General features: G+C 44.2%; 1 protein-coding gene across 1 annotated transcript in view; it reads left to right on the forward strand.

The window, feature by feature from the left end:
* COL1A2 (collagen type I alpha 2 chain) overlaps positions 1-19,391 on the forward strand; it is a 35,682-nt gene that overhangs the window by 15,579 nt on the left and 712 nt on the right. Inside the window, exons 20-51 of the mRNA XM_059171147.1 lie at positions 268-321; positions 480-587; positions 952-1,005; positions 1,107-1,205; positions 2,170-2,223; positions 2,690-2,788; positions 3,159-3,212; positions 3,674-3,727; positions 3,879-3,932; positions 4,222-4,275; positions 5,260-5,304; positions 6,576-6,674; positions 7,838-7,945; positions 8,636-8,689; positions 9,616-9,669; positions 10,349-10,402; positions 10,502-10,555; positions 10,652-10,759; positions 11,146-11,199; positions 12,070-12,123; positions 13,103-13,264; positions 13,864-13,971; positions 14,634-14,741; positions 15,097-15,150; positions 15,238-15,345; positions 15,504-15,557; positions 15,941-16,048; positions 16,507-16,560; positions 16,684-16,791; positions 17,102-17,360; positions 17,768-17,952; positions 18,648-18,890. Of these exons, the coding sequence (XP_059027130.1) occupies positions 268-321; positions 480-587; positions 952-1,005; positions 1,107-1,205; positions 2,170-2,223; positions 2,690-2,788; positions 3,159-3,212; positions 3,674-3,727; positions 3,879-3,932; positions 4,222-4,275; positions 5,260-5,304; positions 6,576-6,674; positions 7,838-7,945; positions 8,636-8,689; positions 9,616-9,669; positions 10,349-10,402; positions 10,502-10,555; positions 10,652-10,759; positions 11,146-11,199; positions 12,070-12,123; positions 13,103-13,264; positions 13,864-13,971; positions 14,634-14,741; positions 15,097-15,150; positions 15,238-15,345; positions 15,504-15,557; positions 15,941-16,048; positions 16,507-16,560; positions 16,684-16,791; positions 17,102-17,360; positions 17,768-17,952; positions 18,648-18,890 (2,919 nt within the window). The remainder of the gene's footprint in view (positions 1-267; positions 322-479; positions 588-951; positions 1,006-1,106; positions 1,206-2,169; positions 2,224-2,689; positions 2,789-3,158; positions 3,213-3,673; positions 3,728-3,878; positions 3,933-4,221; positions 4,276-5,259; positions 5,305-6,575; positions 6,675-7,837; positions 7,946-8,635; positions 8,690-9,615; positions 9,670-10,348; positions 10,403-10,501; positions 10,556-10,651; positions 10,760-11,145; positions 11,200-12,069; positions 12,124-13,102; positions 13,265-13,863; positions 13,972-14,633; positions 14,742-15,096; positions 15,151-15,237; positions 15,346-15,503; positions 15,558-15,940; positions 16,049-16,506; positions 16,561-16,683; positions 16,792-17,101; positions 17,361-17,767; positions 17,953-18,647; positions 18,891-19,391) is intronic.

Here is a 19,391-nt window from a genome sequence, read left to right on the forward strand (position 1 = left end):
CATGTCTGGTCCATCTATGTGTCTGTGTGTCTCTCTCTCCCACACATACCCCTCCTGCTATCCTGGAACACTCCCCAGAGGTCAGTGAGGTAGATTTCTATATTGCTCTTGTCTTTTCAGTGAAGCCAGTCCCCTGTCAGCTATTTGAATGTGAACCTGGACACACATTTCTCTTTATCTTGATCCATAAATATTCCAAGATGTTTGTCTGTGAGAGAGCTGTGACACCTGTTTTTCCTTTGACTGCCATTTTGTATTGAACTCTAGGGTGAACCTGGTCCAGCTGGTTCCAAAGGAGAGAGTGGCAACAAGGGTGAACCTGTAAGTAGTTCTATGATCGAATTTTATGGATTTATTACTTGTTTGATCTAAAAAGTCCTACTTTTACTTTAAAAAAAATGATTACTTTTTCTCTGGCTAGATATGACATAAAATTGATTTTTCCTATTCTCTCCTCTTTTGCTTTTCTCATGAAACAGGGTTCTGCTGGGCCCCAAGGTCCCCCTGGTCCCAGTGGTGAAGAAGGAAAGAGAGGCCCCAATGGTGAAGCTGGATCCGCTGGCCCCTCTGGACCCCCTGGGCTGAGAGTAGGTTCCAGATGCTCTTGACACCCTGACATACCAGAGGGATCTGAGGACACCCTTTCATTGGGAATTGGTCAGAACCACTGAATGCATTTTCTAGACAAGGGGAGCATCTGCTTTCCATCTCCTTTATTAAATCAGTGACTCTCAGTTTGGTCTGGAAACAATGCTGACCTACTTTTGTAGAATGCCTCCTCTACGCATTCCTTTGAGGTTTGGGTGAAGTTTTCTGGCTTGGTTTTTTTGTTTGTATCTCTCCCTTCAGGGCATCAAGATTTCTTGCATGCAAGCCATGTCTCAGTAAACGCTGCCCTATGGGATTCAGGGGTTTTTCCCAATCCTTCCTGTTTAATATACTTTCTTACAGGGAAGTCCTGGTTCCCGTGGTCTTCCTGGAGCTGATGGCAGAGCTGGTGTCATGGTAAGCTGTCCATTACTCACTCCCGGGAAAGGAATCCGATGCTTCTTTTGGTGGGGCTGTCATTCGATTTAGCATCCTCCCCTCTCCCTTCTGTTGAATAGGGTCCTCCCGGCCCTCGTGGTGCAACTGGCCCTGCTGGTGTCCGAGGTCCCAATGGAGATTCTGGTCGCCCTGGAGAGCCTGGCCTCATGGGACCCCGAGTAAGTTTCAGATTGATTTGGAGCAAGTCATACCTGGCACTGTTTCCTTTTTGAAAGGAATGATTAATATTAGAAGACAAAAAAAAGAATCATCCAAAGTAAATCTGTTAGTAGATTTGCTGATGGTTGCCTTTTTAATTTAACTTTATCAAAGCCCAGAGATATTTTTACGAATTTGGTTAGTTCATCAATTTCTTATTTATTACTTGATCCAATGGTTGTGAGGTTTTTTGAAGAATAGATTTATTTTAATATACCCAAATTAGGTTGGTTCTCCTATCAGCATGAATCTTTTATCTCAATTTGTGAGTTTTATATAAGGTGTCCATGAAACGTATTAGGACTATACATTATCAGTGTATTAGATTCATAAGTGAAATCATTTTTCCAGCAATCACAAAATGCTTTAATGTATTCAGCATCACACTAGCCATGGAGAAATGACCTTTAGATTCGTAGACACTCTAATCCATAGCAATAGAGTGATTTTTTTTTTTGCCTCCATTATCTCTTATGGATGAATATCATCTGTAATGGTACCATAAACAAGTAATAAAGACACCAAATGTAGCAATAAAAAAATCCACTTTGAAAATTGCTTGCTGAAAGTATTTGTTTTTCTACTATGGGGTAAAGAACATGATACACTTTGCCTGTATAGTATGTTGCTTCCCAGTTTCTTGAGATCTCCATAAATGAATCCGTTGCACTAAACTCCAATGAAAGGAAAGGTATATATATATATATATATAAAAAAAAAAAAAAAAAACAGAGAGAAGAAAGATTCAGAGCTCTTTTCATACCTCCCAGCTAGTGGCTAATACCCCTAATGGTTTACCCTAGGCAACAAACGAAAAGTCGGGGGTGGGGTGAGGGGAAGCGCTTTTGTGAGCTTTTCATAAATTGGAGCCTCGAGTATGTAAGTTGAAGTGCCGACATGAAAGCATCCTCATTTACTTTATAGGGTTTTCCTGGTGCCCCTGGAAATATTGGCCCAGCTGGTAAAGAAGGTCCCATGGTAAGAACTGCTCATTTTCCATTATATTTTCAAGGACACTTCTTGCACTCTTATCAAGTCTATTCTGCGGCTTATTTATACATGAACACACTGAAAATAAATATCAGCCACATACATCATCTGGGAACGCAAAGTAATAGATTGTAATTATGGAGTCCAGATGAACGCCGGACGGGAAGGAGGGAAGGGAAAGAAAAAAACATGGCAGGGAAAATTGAAGAGGGTGACGAGGGTCTGGAAAGGGAGGGAAGGAGGGAATTGGGTACATCTGAGATTGACTTGGCTGTGTGTGTACTGACATCCTATTTAGAAAAGGAAAATGGATTCATAATTCATTGACACTTTATACCAGGAAGCTCTGTGTGTTCCGAGGATGATTCTGTTTCTTCCTACGGGAGCATCCCCGGCTTGAGGTCGGGAGACTCCAGTCGATGCTGAGTGAACTTTAAATAAACTCTGCTTTCAGGGCCTCCCTGGTATTGATGGCAGGCCGGGACCGATCGGCCCAGCTGGAGCAAGAGGAGAGCCTGGCAACATCGGATTCCCTGGACCCAAAGGCCCCACCGTAAGCACACCACACCCTCTTTCCTCCGCACGTTCACCAAATCCTGGGTTCCCGGCTGCCGTCAGTCCACTCCACCTCAAGGGCGGGGCATCCCTTTCAGCACAAGAACACTGCAAGCCCCTTAGCGCAGTGGCAGCCGCTCTCCAGGCTACCACTGCACACCTGATGGGGATCTGCCTCCGGAGCTTGCGCCCCTGGGGACGTAGGTGCGCCTCATTGCACTTGGAGTTGTGAGATGGTGGGACGTGCCCTAGTGGACAGAATTCAAAGAGTAGGACCTTAAGAAAAGCAAAGCAAGCAAGAAATTGACCTTTCAGAATTGTCGTGGTGAAATTGACATTGTGTCCTTTTTTTTAAATGTTTATTCTAGGGTGATCCTGGCAAACCCGGTGAGAAAGGTCACGCTGGCCTTGCTGGTGCACGGGTAGGTGCTGACTTTGCATATCTGCCCACACGTAGCTTTCCCTCTGGAAACACCTGTCCTCTGAGGCCATCTGATAGAATTCTGTCCTTGTCTTTGCAAAATGGCATCCCCAAAGACCCTTTTATAGTCCCAGAATATCTTTTTTCTTTTTCGACCACACTTATAAGGCAGTGGAGCGCCAACAAATCAGAATGTATAGTAGGTAAAAATTATTTATGGGCGCATTTAATTTTTATTTAATCTATGATTAAAAAGCTATGCAGATGCTAGTAGCATTCTCTGGCCTTCATAAATTGCCCTCCATCCGTGAACTTCCCACAAGCCATACCAAAAGTTGGCATTTGGGCAGGGGACCCACAGTGAGTCATGCTAAGATGGGACGTGTTGAGAAAGTAATGCATGAGGTTTCGAGTCTTCTTAAACTCACAGGTAATGCTGTACCTCTCTGTGACCTGTTGTAGGGGGCTCCAGGTCCTGATGGAAACAATGGTGCTCAGGGGCCTCCTGGGCCACAAGTGAGTATTTCTCCCATTCTCGTCCTTTGCTGCCCCAAACGAAGCTTGTCCTCCCAAATGACCGTCTCCTTTTTCCTGTGCAAAAGTTGTCTGGCCAGACAGCAATGGTGGCGTACATCTCTACTTAGGCCCTCTTTACTATTACTTTCAGGGTGTCCAAGGTGGAAAAGGTGAACAAGGTCCCGCTGGTCCTCCAGGCTTCCAGGTAAGTCAACAGAGACAAACAGAATATTGCCTTTGCTCATACTAGCTGGTTGTAAATCCCCAGAGCACTCCTCTGCGCCCCCCACCTCCAGCACAGAGCACGATTTCAGAACTGAAGTAAGGAAGGGTCCACCTTTTCAAGGCAAACTTTTGTGTAACTCCTTAATAACCTAGAATAGTTCGTGATCGTGTCGATATCAGATAGCGTCCAGAAAAAAAAAAAAAAACAATTATTCGCAAATCCTCTGAATAGAGGCACAAGATTGAGATTTGTGGTCTTTTTCATCTAGGGTCTGCCTGGCCCCGCAGGTACAGCTGGTGAAGTTGGCAAACCAGGAGAAAGGGTGAGTAGAACAAGCAGGCTCACGGAAATTTGGGACTTCCCCCCCCACCCCCACCCCAGGGAACCTAGGACTGCACTGCAATTATAATATGCAAAAAGAAACTTCGTATTTCATATGTTAATGATAGTGTTCTACTTACATTGGTACTTTGGAGAGAATAAACCCGGTTACTTGCACTGTCTTGGAATAACAACTCCTTTGTTTTAAAGACTGAATGAAACACTGCATTATGAAAGGAAAATATATCAATGAATATTCCGCTTAATAGCCTTACTTTTTGTCTTGTTCTTGGTAATGTTAACATGCAAATTATTTCCTTTCCCATAGTGAAAAAGTAAATGCACTGCTTTTCCACCAAACTAGACCCTGAAAAATTGCATTTAATGTTTTTCTTGGCATTCAGACATGACACTTCTAGCCACAATCAGGGCAGGAGTTCTGAGTCATTTTCTCTGGTAATTGTGATGAATGTGCCTCAATTCAGTTACATTCTGTGGCCTGGTCTCCTTTGTCAACAGTGGGGCACATTAAGGAGACAGCTGGTCAGTAATAAAGGAGATACACTTGGGTATACGATTAACTAGGTAATGTGCAGAATATGATCATTTCTATTAAGAAAGCAGTCTGTTATATAACTAAAAATAGGCAATGTCTGATATTGTTCATCATTATTTATCATATTATAAAATGAGATAAATTGTTTTAAAGTAATAAGCTAAGTAATGGAAACTTAAATTTTCTGATACCAGGTTCTTGCATAGAAATATCCTTGATATCAGTGGAATTCTCACTTTTTGTATCTGTCCGTATACAACTGAAAATTCTCTTGTTCCTAATAGCGCTGTACTTTTACACACTCAGGGAGCTAGAGCCTAGCTGGCTTTGTTTAGCTATTTCAAAAGCTATCTAAATATCTTAATCCTAAATGGATTTCAAGAACATAGATACATTTCATGATTTATTTCTATATCATATTCTGCCTAGGGTCTCCCTGGTGAATTTGGTCTCCCTGGTCCTGCTGGCCCAAGAGTAAGTATTATTTAATTTACTTTCATAAACTTCAGTCAAGGTATTTTTAAAATAAGTAGTGCTTTCTCTTAAAAGCTACTGATCTTGCAACGAGTTCCTGACACTCTTCTGTACTCCAACATAATCTGTAGAGAACATTTGATTTCTAAATTAAAAGTAGATTTTTTAATTTAATTACTCCTATTTTGCAGCCCCAAACCACACAGTTCTAAGAAACATAAATGAGCTAATATATGTATTCTATTCAGTAATTTATATAGATAAGTTATATTTATGAAAGTGGCTCAAACTGAGCCAAGGAAAAGTAATATCTTACTAAGATTTTAAGTCACTTTTGCAATGTGCATTGATGTTCAAAGTCTAAAGCAGAAATCATGAATCAGCTCTTATTTTTAAAAAATAGATTTAATTTGTGTGTGGTCATTAGAATAACTGGAATGATGAGTCTGCCCCAACCATAATTATAACAAGGGCCTTTGAAACAGTTGCAATGTGGACTACATACATGTTAAATATTCTGGCCCGTGGAGTACCCTGTCATGGTGAGGCTGACATGCAATTGGGACAAATGTAGATTGACAGGTAGAGAGATTGATATACACATGCAGACACACATACACATGTATATCCTGTTAAATATTTTGTTACACTGCTAATGCATAAGATTACAAAAGGGAGGGTGGGTATGAGTATATCTAATCCTATCTACACCTAGCATTGCTCTTCTAAAATGACACAGTCTTTCCCTATGACTACCATGCATAACTGGCATTTATTTTTACCTATGGATCTATTACAAAAAAACAAAACAAAAAAACAAACAAAAAAAAGAGTTCCAAGTTTGAATATTCTAGAAGAAAAACATTTAGGAGTTGTAGCCCCCGAATATTAAAGCTGAATGAAACTTTAGAGATTATCTCATCCCCTCCATTCATTTTTTTTTATTTATTTTTTATTTTCAGCATAACAGTATTCATTATTTTTGCACCACACCCAGTGCTCCATGCAATCTGTGCCCTCTCCAATACCCACCACCTGGTACCCCAACCTCCCACCACCCCCCCCCACCCCTTCACAACCCTCAGATCCATTCATTTTGCTAGTAGAGAAATTAAGGAAAAGTAGTTATAATTTTATAATGGCAGAAACAGGATTCAACGGCTTAAAAAGTAAGAACTCTGATGTGTAAAATGGAATCTCTGAAAGCGATGAAGAGTGCAACAGTTTAATTTCTCTCTCTCTCTCTCTCTTTCTCTCTTTCTCTCTCGCAGGGGGAGCGTGGTCCCCCTGGAGAAAGTGGTGCTGCTGGTCCTTCTGGTCCTATTGGAAGCCGAGGTCCTTCTGGACCTCCTGGGCCCGATGGAAATAAGGTAAAATTTTCTGTTCTCTATTGCTGCTTTGGCCCAGTATGCTCTAGAGTAACGAGATCATTTACAACAGGAAATGAATTGTTTTTCAGTTTTTTTTTTTCTAATTTCCTACTCCGTAAGGATTTCCATCTCAGTAAATGACAATCTGATTCCAGTGGACCTGAATTAGTGTAGAGGAAGGGAAGTCCCAGTCTTCTACAGCCATGAATGAGTTAGTATGGTTCTTACTCTCACATCATTGTGCTCCGAACACTTGGATTTTAATCTAGAAACATCGCAAACAATTGGACCCTATTTTTAAGAACAAAGTTTCACCTTCTCCTACTTCAGAGAGAAAAATTTCCAGAGGTAGTCTAAGTTTTCATGAGGAACGTATTGGACAATACGTTCATCTCCCAGACAGAAGCTTGACAAGCTGGGTTTCAAACCGGAATCTGGTTTGCATTTTAAAATAGGTGGAATGACACGTTTCTAAAAAATGGATTACTTTGACCACAGTAAAGAGAAGGCAATTCCTGTGACTCCTGATGGAGTGACACTTATGGGGGGGGGGGGGCAAAGATTATTAAAAAAGCTATTTGGAGAGGTGGAAGGATATTAGAAAAAAAGCTAAGAGGGAGAGAGGAAACGGGAAAGAAAACCTGGTCCAGAGGACAGTACTCTTGGTTTTCTCTTAGAAGTTAGTCAATAGGTCTGAAGTACATGGAATTGTAGGGTCTTTATATAAAGTGGGAGCTTGTACTCCCCGCTCTTAAGGAGATTGAAATGTAAACATCTCCCCAGCTGACGAGGTTTCTCTCCATATCGCCTGCGTGGGCTGAGCGACTTATCCTTGAGAAAGGTTTGTGGGCCAACATTTTTCACTCTGCGCGTCCTATTGTCCGGGCCTCCCCTTTTCCATGGCTGCCTGCCTGCCTGAAGAGGACCGGGAGCAGGTTACAGAAAGCTCACGGCCACCCACTCCCACTTCTCTTCAGCCACCCCGTCATTAATCGCGTCTCCCGCGGTTACAGCCTCCCTGCTTTTCAATGGCCCTCCTTTGTGTCTCTAAGCAGGCAAGAATGCGACCTATTAAATGTTGAAATTGGAATCCTTCAAGAGTTCGAGTTTCATTTTCTTTTCTTGCCGCTGACATAATTGATTTCACGTGTGTTTGATTCCAGGGCGAGCCTGGTGTGCTGGGTGCTCCGGGCACGGCGGGTCCGTCTGGTCCTGGCGGGCTCCCAGGAGAGAGGGGCGCTGCCGGCGTCCCCGGAGGCAAGGGAGAAAAGGTACCCTCTCTCTGTTGCACCTTAACTCGTGCTGTTGAGGAACTCGAGCCAAGCAGGCCGCCCAGGGCTGCCTGGTATTTTGTTAGTTTTTTTTTTTAAACAGTTCCTGGGAGGTGGTCTGCTAGAGTTTTGAGACCTCTCTCTACACATTTCCCTCTGCCACCTAGCACCTACGCATTTCTAAACTCACTAATCTGGCAAAATTCCTTGCTACCATGGAATTTCACGCAAACAGATGGTGTTGAGTAATACATGAGGCTCATTTTAATGCCACTAACAATAATGCCTCATCCTGCCCTAATTAATGGGAAGACGCTATATTGAACAGCTGTCAGCCGTGCTGCTGCATTAGTTACGCCGTAAGAGCGATCGGGCACCGAGGCCCATTGTGATGTCGCCTTAGAATTCTGTCCACGTGAATGTGTACCTTGCTTGATTATGCTGCAGGGGAGAGTATGGAAATTAGAAAAGAATATATTTCACGATAATCTGGAGAGGGCCCTGAATTATTTTTCCCTTACTTTTTTTTTCCCCCTCATTCCACAACCTAAAGAAGGGTAGGGTCTCAAGACGTGACTAAATGTTACAGGACTAGAGGTGTGTGGGATTTTCTGTAAAAGCACTGCGGATTCGTTTTGATCCAAAAATTGGGCCGGAAAACCAAAAGTTGCTCTTGCTTTATACTTTCAGGGTGAAACTGGTCTCAGAGGTGAAGTTGGTAACCCAGGCCGAGATGGTGCCCGTGTGAGTAGTGTTGTTGTTTGTACTCAGACTGTTGTTGTGTTTCCACTTCATTCGGTTTGAGTTGAGCAGCTTTCCAAGCCAGAACTTACAAAAGGAGGATCCGGGTTTAGTTAGAATCTTCCTTTCCTTCCTGGGTCTATGTACAGTAGGATCATTTAACATATTCCAAAAGAAAGACTGAACAGAAGTTATCCCTTTGAAAAGCATAACCTGAATAACTTTCTACCTTCCTCAGTGTTAACTCTACTGAGTACAAACTATACACCAGAAGCTCTAGGTTTAATAGAACGTTAAGTGATTATTATAGGACTTTGGAAAAAGACCAGTAACACCTGCATTTTAAGAAGCCAGAACCTCACCCAAGGTGCCGTTTATTCAAATATGTGTCCTAAGAATTTATCCCTCCAAGAGCAGCCCCCGTGATTAGCTGTTAATGCCATGGAGAGGCCAAAGATCATGCCATGGAGGGATAATAACCCTCCCTGGAGAGTTGGCAACGTGGCTCTTCCAGGCCACTGGCTGTGGTTCTTCACCTCACTCCCTCAGAGCTGACACCTCCCTCTGGCACACTGAAAGTCGTCCTTTCTCTGAATCCCCTAGCCCTGGTGGTTTCAAACAAGGCTGCTCATTGGCTGCTCTCCAGGAAGCCTGCCAAGAGCAGCGAGTTCAGATCTCTCCAATTCCTAACATGCCCTTGACTTCCACATTCCTGTCACCTTGATCACTGGGGTGCTTTCCTCCCGAGAGCTGCTTCTAATGGTTTTGATAATTAGAACTGAAGTGCATCAAAAGCTTTCTCCATGTCCATCCCGAGTGTGCAGTGACAGCATTCGGTCACGGTCTGAGCACAGCGAGGGGAAATGGCAGGGGTCACCTTTGATGGCCTAGGGGTGTAATTAATAAGATATGTTTCTTTTCGGTGCTAGGGTGCTCCTGGTGCTGTAGGTGCCCCTGGTCCCGCGGGAGCCACTGGTGACCGGGTAAGCATGCATTCTCATGGAGTCACGGCTCTGGGAGCCACTAGCAGCTTCGGCAGGTTTGCTGCCTGCCCCCACCCTAGAGAGCCCCCGCAACTCATTTTTAAGGCTTGGTGTAGAGCCTACTTATTTAAAAACCTATCTGTTGTGATGGGGCCGCAGGAAACAAATGCTGTGTGTTTAAAGTTCTCTTTCCCTTCCTCTACATGTGCCAGCTATCTGATCTATACTTTAATCCCTATCATTTGTTTTAAAGACTTTCCCCATTGCCTATTAACAATATCCTAATGCGCTGAGCCTCCTCAAAGCCTTCAATTGTAAAAAATCAATAAAATACATAGTGTGCCCATTTCACATCGAACGGTCCACTTAAAATAGACCTTATTTATTGTACTGCACAGATTGCAGCAAATAGATCAGCTCTGTGTCCATCTAAAAATTAAAATGTCCTCCTCCTCATATTGTGGGCACTGATTTATAGTGTTTTTATGACCAATACCACTTCCCCCCCAAAATGAATACAATATGAAGCACAGTAAGAATCCATTTTATTTTACTCCCTGAGATGCGCATTGGTTTTCTCTTCGGACACAACTGCAAGTTCTGCTCTCCACCACCGGTCCCTCTCCTTACCGCCTCTGGGAGCACAGATGTGACAAACTCCTCTTTGGTCCCATTATAGGGTGAAGCCGGTCCTGCTGGTCCTGCTGGTCCTGCTGGTCCCCGAGGCAGCCCTGTAAGTGGAAACCTGGGTCATCCGGGACACTCATAACTTTTCGACCCTAATGAACCTAAGACTGCTGCACCATTCTTAATCTCCCTTCCCCCCACCCAGGGTGAACGTGGTGAGGTCGGTCCCGCTGGCCCCAATGGATTTGCCGGTCCTGCTGTGAGTATGCTAGGACGCAACTTAATCTGAAAACCTCCTCAAGCTGGCGAGTAGAGTGAGCTGGGACGCCTGGACACAACTCTTCCTCTCTCACAGGGTGCTGCTGGTCAACCTGGAGCTAAAGGAGAGCGAGGAACCAAAGGGCCCAAGGGTGAAAACGGTCCTGTTGGTCCCACAGGCCCTGTCGGATCCGCTGGCCCCTCTGTAAGTTGAGTTCACTGTAGTCGACATGGCCTGTGTCATTACCCGTGAACTCTTACAATTCAGCATAGGTCAATCAAGTCCCTGCTGTGTACCAGGGACATACTGGATAGAAGATGATTTAAAAAATAAGAACTAATGTTGGCATTCCACTTTATACTTTGTGAAGTTTCATAAACATCATCTCCTCTTACTTCTTTAGTATAACCCATGAGGGTGGTCGAACTGAAGCAAGGACATTTATTTCATGACACAGATGATCATCATTTTTAATTTCTGAATTGGTCTCTAATAGACATGGGAATTATTACCTTTGAAGAAAAAAAGCAACATTTATAGGAAATGTCTTGTGACCACACCCCATGTCTTTCTGGTTTGTTTCCATTTAGGGTCCAAATGGTCCCCCTGGTCCTGCTGGAAGTCGTGGTGATGGTGGTCCCCCTGTGAGTATTTCAAGGGACTCTGATAACATGTCTTTCTTTAGAATCTATTAAAAACAACTTGAAAGTTTGGAGATTTTTGGTTAATTCTGAACTATACTCAGGAGACTCTTGAAATCCAGGTTCACTTTTTTTCAGAGGAATTCTGATACTGAAGTTAGATCGTGGGTTACTAATCCCAACTGGAACTCATGTAGTGCATGTTGCTACCGCCTCACCTAAGGTGATAACCAAAGTTAACCCCAGGTTGTTGAATTGTGAAATGGTTAAAAATAATTTCTCTGGTACCCCCTGTCCTTTTGCTGATGCCCCCCCTTCTCCTGCCTGACCATGCCCTTTCTCTGACCTGCCCAGTGCTGTTACACTGACTCCTTCAGGACCCGAACCTCCCTAGGAATGAGCCGCACTCACTCTTTCCTGCTCTCACTGGACCATAGTTAATACTCTTGGGTCTGTTCTTGTACCTTCCTCTGGAAACAAAAGTACTTCTCCAGTGTTCATTTCTTTCGTACCCAGCCAGGTGGTTAAGATAGCGTGGTATCAGACATTACACATCAATGTGTAATAATGGCATGGTGTCTTGTCTTCTTGTTCTTAGAAGCGTCAGGTTATATGGTAGCATTTCAAAAAGGACCATCAGAGCCTTAATGCAAAATATGGGTGTTGCGACAGGGGCGTGTTGCTGGAGGGAGGTGCAGACATGGATGTCTTCGGAGTCCTTGTTAAATAATACCCTGTATGAGGCTGCCCTACGTGCTCCTTGGTCCGTCCTCGGTCACATGTATTAAGGCTTGGCCAGAGGAGAGATTTCCATCTTACCCAGATCCCTAGAGTTGGTGTTGATTGTAGAACTTGAATGTGCTTGCTTCTTAGGGCGCTACTGGCTTCCCTGGTGCTGCTGGACGGACTGGTCCTCCTGGGCCCTCTGTAAGTAAATCACTTCAAAATATGTCATATACTCTAGCCAAAAGGCCTTGTTTCTAGTAAGAAACTGACAAGAAACTCTCTGGAAACCTGCTACTAATATTTTGCTATTACTTTTCTGGTCTGAAATCAATTTTCCTGAAACATTAAGGCAAAACCATCACAGATTATATTTTATAAGATTAGCTTAAGAGGCTTTTATTCATGTGAACACAAGTCCCCTTTTAGGGGCATGGTCTCTTCGTTAAAAATTAAAAAAACAGAACAGTTTTAGTCACATATCAGATATTTCTATATCTAATTACCCTTTATGGCCAACATTCTGCCTCCGTTGTTAAGGTATAATTGTTCCTGAATTTAAAGGTGGTTTGGCCTCTAATTTAATTCTGATTCAGACTCTCCTGTCAGGACTCAAGAGAATTTAATTAATTACCAAGGATTAAGTCTTCCGGTTAAGGTTTCAGGGAAAAAAAATAGCAAAGATGTTGATTTCTTGGAATCCTTTTACAGGTTCATAACAGAAAAATCTTCATTCCCTGTAGGCATTTAATTAAACCTAGTTGAGAGCATATCTGATTCCTCAATTATGAACAAAATGCCAGTATTGGTTTTCTTCAAAAAGAAATGAGCAGAGTCCTCCCAAACCCAAAGTCCCATTCATTTAGGACCCACTCATCTCACTCTCCAGAGTTCTCATTCCAAGGTGCCAGGGGCCTGGTAGCACAGCATTTCTTCTCCTCACAGACATCTACCGCAGCCTCGAACGCAATTAGTCACCTTCTCACAGCCTTGGGAGGAGGAGGACAGGGAGTTGCCTCTCTCCATTAGAGGGAATGTGACAGAGCCTCAGCAGGGCCCCGGAATGGCCAGGATATCATTTTGTTGCTTTCATCTATTTGCATCTTCCTCTCTAGAACCTCAGCATCTCTCTCCTGGGTCGGCAACCATTAACAGAATAAATGACTCAGTCATTTGCTCACAGGGTATCACTGGCCCTCCTGGTCCCCCTGGTGCTGCTGGTAAAGAAGGACTCCGTGGGCCTCGGGGTGACCAAGGTCCAGTAGGCCGAACGGGAGAAACCGGTGCACATGGTCCCCCCGGCTTTGCCGGCGAGAAGGGTCCCTCTGGAGAGCCTGGTACCGCTGTAAGTGATTTTAAGCTCTTCTCTGGTAATACCTCGTACTGAATTGCAGTAAAGCCTTTACACAGATCTTCAGGTGGCGTATATCTGTTGATGAGTACGGTAGGCTTTCATGGAGAGCTCAGTCGAGCCAGGAAATCTGTCCAGCACATACTGAGCTGTCAGAGCTCTGGCAGTTGCTTAGAAGGCACTAGACGGGGATGACGATAAATGAAGGAACTCACTGTTTGATCAGAATGGCACCTCACTGGTCCTGGGATTAGAGCAGAATCCCACTGCCATGGCCATCCTATTGTAAACGAATCAATCTCCGTAAGCTACTGATGTCTTAAACACGCCACGTCTGGTATTATCGTTACTCGGAAATGTGCCTTTACGAGACTGGGTTCAGTTAGAGGCCAAGGTCAAAACTTGCTTCTTGGCATAGATTCTGTAAAAAGTCCATTGCTCTACCCCGGGTGGCTTCGTTAATCTCGGTCACATTTTTCACTCTTGTCCCATTGGTCTCAGGGAGGAACCAGGTACAAAGAAATATACTTGCCAAGCCAAACTGTATTACCACCTCATGGCTCCCCAGTGATAGTATCTTTCCTCTTTTTCAGGGCCCTCCTGGCACCCCAGGTCCTCAAGGGCTCCTTGGTGCTCCTGGCATTCTGGGTCTCCCAGGCTCTCGAGGTGAACGTGGTCTACCAGGTGTTTCTGGATCTGTGGTGAGTGTTTGACACCATTCTTCTTCTCATTAACATAATAAAAGATTTTAAAAGCTGCCACTTCAGATGTGACAGATTGATCACTGAATAACTCCACTTAAGATTTTTTATTCATGGCATTTTCTTTATACAGATCACATGTCACTTATCTGAGAAGCTTTAATACCACCTTCCTTCGACACACACTATAAAGATACAGCTTAACATTATGCAGAATGATTTTTCTTCTTTTTACATGCTTAAGAACTATATAAGCTCTAATTGCATTTACTCCTCTGCAGCATGAAATGCTGGCATCATTTATCCTGTAGGAAGACTGAAACTCTGAAGTTCTGAATCATTCCATTAAATCTGATACATGACAGCAACTAGGAATCCTCTCATCTCCATAAACTCTCTCAACTTTGTGAATTCATTTCTTTGGCGATATCAGATGCAACCAGGCTCACCTAGTATGGGACAACATTCCAAAATTACACAAAGCTGGCCATCTGAGTGTGGAGGGCGAGGAGAACACGAATGATGCTTCTTGCCATTCTGTGGCCCATTCCCTCACTGCACTTTCTCTTTTCCGGCTGGTATCTCCTAGCCGGGATTGTGCTGGGAGGGTGAGATTTGCACTCAGTCCAACAAGAGGAATGTTTCGTCTTCTTTGCCTCTAGGGTGAACCTGGACCTCTCGGCATCGCTGGTCCACCTGGGGCTCGTGGTCCCCCTGGGGCTGTGGGCGCACCTGGAGTCAACGGCGCTCCTGGTGAAGCTGGTCGTGATGTGAGTCTAACACGTGGTCTGGACAATCAAACCCAGCTGTGTTCCACTGTGCACAGCTTCATGTCCTCAGCTGAGTTCCTCTTGTTCCAAGTCTCTGAACAAGACGGTCTGTTTCTCCATGATATCTGTGTCCTGACCATTCCTGCTATTGAAAATATGAAAAATTACTTGGGCCGGGGGGTGGGGGATGGCTCTTTAAAACACGTCTCAGAAAACGAGCCTGGCAAGTTCTAACTGGCAGTCCCAACTGTCGGTCTGACAGGCTGGGAGGGATGAAGACAGGGGAGCTGAACTCTAGGGGCTGGTGAGGTAAAGAGCCTCTCTGAGCACCTTAACTGGTGTGGTATCTTCACAGGGCAACCCTGGGAACGATGGTCCCCCAGGCCGCGACGGTCAACCTGGACACAAGGTCAGCACACCTCTTTGTCTTTCTCCAATTTAAAAGTGACTAGAATCCAGGCCAGCTGGATACTAAACTTCACTTTGCCTCTGGTAGGGAGAGCGCGGTTACCCTGGCAACATTGGTCCCGTTGGCGCTGTGGGCGCACCTGGTCCTCATGGCCCTGTGGGTCCCACTGGCAAACATGGAAACCGTGGTGAACCTGTAAGTTTGTAAATACCAGTCCCTTTGTGCTCTCCTCCTTGGAGGCTTCACTCTGACCTCCCCACACTCGGGAACTGTGGGGCTTTAGCCGGGGGAGGAGGGTGGTGGGTGGGATTGGGCTTGGCTGACCCGTTTGGTTTTGCTTCTCCAATTTGCAGGGTCCTGCTGGTTCTGTGGGTCCTGTCGGTGCTGCTGGTCCAAGAGGTCCTAGTGTAAGTACATGGTGAAGATTTCTTCACAGATTAACATTTAAGGAAACTCAGTCCAGACTGTCCATGAAAAAAATAATGTATAGGCTAGACTTCATATTTTTCAAAAAATTCAGTCCATGTAGAGAATTGCTACAACTAGCTTCTAAGTCTCTTCTATTCCAGATCTCCTCTGCCTGTTTGTATTAAATAATCACAAAAATCCAGCCACTTAAGGGAGGGCTCAACTAAAGCAGATCAGGGGAATGGATGGCTCTAAACACCCATGTGGTTCTCAACCCTCCGCATGTTTTGAGTTCGCTCTGTAAACAGATTAAGCAATGTTTGTGGGAAAGTGTCATTTTCAAAGGAAGGTAAATTGTCTCTGTGCGCCTTTTTCTTTGCAGGGCCCACAAGGCGTTCGAGGTGATAAGGGAGAGCCTGGTGACAAGGGGCCCAGAGGTCTTCCTGGCTTAAAGGGACACAATGGACTGCAAGGTCTTCCTGGTCTTGCTGTAAGTAAAGTGCGCCCTTCCTGCATGTATACGGGTCTTAGATGATCTTCCTCAAATTTTCACTGCTCTTGCTCTGAAATGAACTCCTATTCACTTCCCATTCTCTGGCTGACTTCATCTCACAGAGATAATGCTATTTCATCCCAACACAGAAAGGTGCGGGTTAAGGGAGATTGAAATATACATATATTAAAATCTCCTGGCAACAATGTCCTTCAACCCCACTTAAAATAAATATAATTAGAGGAATGACTAATATGGCACAGCTGAAATAGCTTGTAGAAAAAATATAATTGAATATAATAGACATAATGGGAGAAAAGAGCCCCATTTTACATTTTCAATTTTCTCAATTCAGAGTCCATTGAAACTAAAGTTTTCCATTCAATTAAAAAAAAAAAAATCTGTTTGTCGGCAAGTGTTCTGAAAGTGTGATTTTTCCTGTCCTCTCTTTCAAGGGTCAACATGGCGATCAAGGTGCACCTGGTTCTGTGGGTCCTGCCGGTCCTAGGGTAGGTCAACCTAAAAGACCTTGGTCTCTGAAAAGGAGCTTATGGCAGGGAGGGAGGCCCAGGCTTCTCCTTCCTTGTGGGGTTTTTACTGACTCACTCAGACTTGGTGTCCTTCTTCCCTAGGGCCCTGCTGGTCCTTCCGGCCCCGCTGGCAAAGACGGCCGCACTGGACATCCTGGTACAGTCGGACCTGCTGGCATCCGTGGCTCTCAGGGGAGCCAAGGTCCTGCTGTAAGTACTGTTCCATGAAATAATAAAGAGCATCACGGGCCTGAGAAATATTCTCTTCAGACTAGCCCAAGACGGCTGTGACCACACATTGAAGTAATTCCCCCCCTCTTCCATATGTTTAGTTCTAAACTGTGTAAAGATCATACAGAAGGAGCTGTACAGTCCCTGCAAGTATGCCTGGGATCAAGTTACTCTTTTTTACTTATTAGAATGTGCTTGTGTGTAATACTCAGCTGAAAATTTGCTGTCACTGATATCTCTCATTGTGACCAAATATGAAACCTCCTCTTTCTTGCTCTCACCTTTGCAGGGCCCTCCTGGTCCCCCCGGTCCTCCTGGCCCTCCCGGCCCAAGCGGTGGTGGCTATGACTTTGGTTACGAAGGGGACTTCTACAGGGCTGACCAGCCTCGCTCACCACCTTCTCTCAGACCCAAGGATTATGAAGTTGATGCTACTCTGAAATCCCTCAACAACCAGATCGAGACCCTTCTTACCCCTGAAGGCTCAAGGAAGAACCCAGCTCGCACATGCCGTGACTTGAGACTCAGCCACCCAGAGTGGAGCAGCGGTAAGTCAGGATGTCCAAGCCGGACCAGCCCTTCTCACAAGCTGGGCTTTGCGAAGTCCATTCCCATGGACATTTACAGTGAAAAATTTGGGGGTAAAAATTGCATTATCTGGAATCATACCTAATTAATAAGGCCTTTTCCTCTCCCAGCCAGCATCTAGTCCCAGGCTCCTCTTCATATATATTTTTGCCTTTTTTGTGATAATACACTCTGATTTGATTTTTCATGGAGGAGAGGAGAGGAGGAACTATCTAATCCTAAAAATAGCCATTCTCTTCCTCTTAAATGTGGGGTACACAGTGTTACTTATGGGAATTAAAATCTTTCTCTACTAATCATTAGAACCTATGCTCTAGTCAAGGAGAGGCTTTCTGAGCTGGGTTTTTGGTTTTTTTTTTTTTTAAAGGTTACTACTGGATTGACCCTAACCAAGGATGCACTATGGATGCTATCAAAGTATACTGTGATTTCTCTACTGGTGAAACCTGCATCCAGGCTCAACCTGAAAACATCCCAGTCAAGAACTGGTACAGAAATTCCAAGGTCAGGAAGCATACCTGGTTAGGAGAAACTATCAATGGTGGTACCCAGGTGAGGAAACTTACAAACACTCCTTCTCTCCTAACTAAAGAATATTAAAGTTGTTCATTGTTTAATGATCTGCACTTTAATCCTTTACTAAAATGGGGTTATTAAAAAGAACCTGCTCTCTTCTTGGGTTTTGGTTCTGTGCTGGACTGCACACTAAAGATGGAGTGACTGGACATATCCCAGACAATCTAGAGTTATTATTTAAATTGGACTTACCTGATAAACACTGGAGAAACTAATGCCATTCAGCATGAGGCAGTGCCAGCCCGCACACTACATATGCCCATGCCTGTGTAGTCTCAGGACATGTGCTCTTCTGAATTTTTAGTCAAATGTCTTCACTAACTTTATTGAATGCCTACTGGTGGGAATCAGAAAAAGAAAGAGGTCTGACTCTATCTCCTTGCTCCCTTATTCTAAAGAAGAAACATACACATAAAGGCTAAAGGCTTATCTAAAACAGGTGCCTTTTTGAGATCATCTTGCCTCAGCCTGGTAGTTGCTGTGTGCCTTCTAGGGAACTAATATTGCACAGACAAGGGAATTGAGTTTCCTTTGTAGAAGCATCCTTTCCCCAAGGTTCAGATCTGAGTCCATCATTTCTCCCTACAGCAGCCTTTTTCTCCCCCATCTCTTTTTTGACTCTTAGTAGCTGAGTCCCTCTCCACTTAACTAGCATTTCTTATTATCTGTAGTTTGAGTATAACACTGAAGGAGTAACCACCAAGGAAATGGCCACTCAACTCGCCTTCATGCGCCTCCTGGCCAACCATGCCTCTCAGAACATCACCTACCACTGCAAGAACAGCATTGCCTACATGGATGCGGAGACTGGCGACCTGAAAAAGGCTGTTGTTCTGCAAGGCTCCAATGACGTTGAACTGGTTGCCCAGGGCAACAGCAGGTTCACCTACACTGTGCTTGTGGACGGCTGCTCTGTAAGTCATAGCAACATCTGGGGAAAGGGGGGGCTGCAGTTCTAGCTCAGACCACTGCATGAACAGGTGAATGAGAGACCTACCTTATTCAATCCATTTTCATAAGTGTATTTATTTAAATTCAGATGGCAATTCCAGGGGAATTCTTATCGGATCTTGCCTTCGGAAATTCTCTGAAAAGCTGAACTACATACCATGGCTGTGCATTAGCAGTTTTTCTTTAAACATGAGTTGGTTAAATGATGAGGGCTTCCTGGAACTTAAAATTACTTGAGGTTAAAAGGTCCCAAGGTATAATTTATAGTGATATGCACGTTATTTGAGTTAATAGTATTGTCTGCATATAATTTGTTTCTATACTATGCTATACATTGAAGAAAAATGAAAATTTACTCACAACACACCCACCCAGCTCTCCCTACCGAGACACACACCCCTCAAAAATGATACTGTAGCAATAAACCTACTTGGAATATGTAAAGACACCCCTGATGCTTCTGT

Source organism: Mustela lutreola, chromosome 4 (genome assembly GCF_030435805.1).
Source record: "Mustela lutreola isolate mMusLut2 chromosome 4, mMusLut2.pri, whole genome shotgun sequence".
NCBI lineage: Eukaryota > Metazoa > Chordata > Mammalia > Carnivora > Mustelidae > Mustela > Mustela lutreola.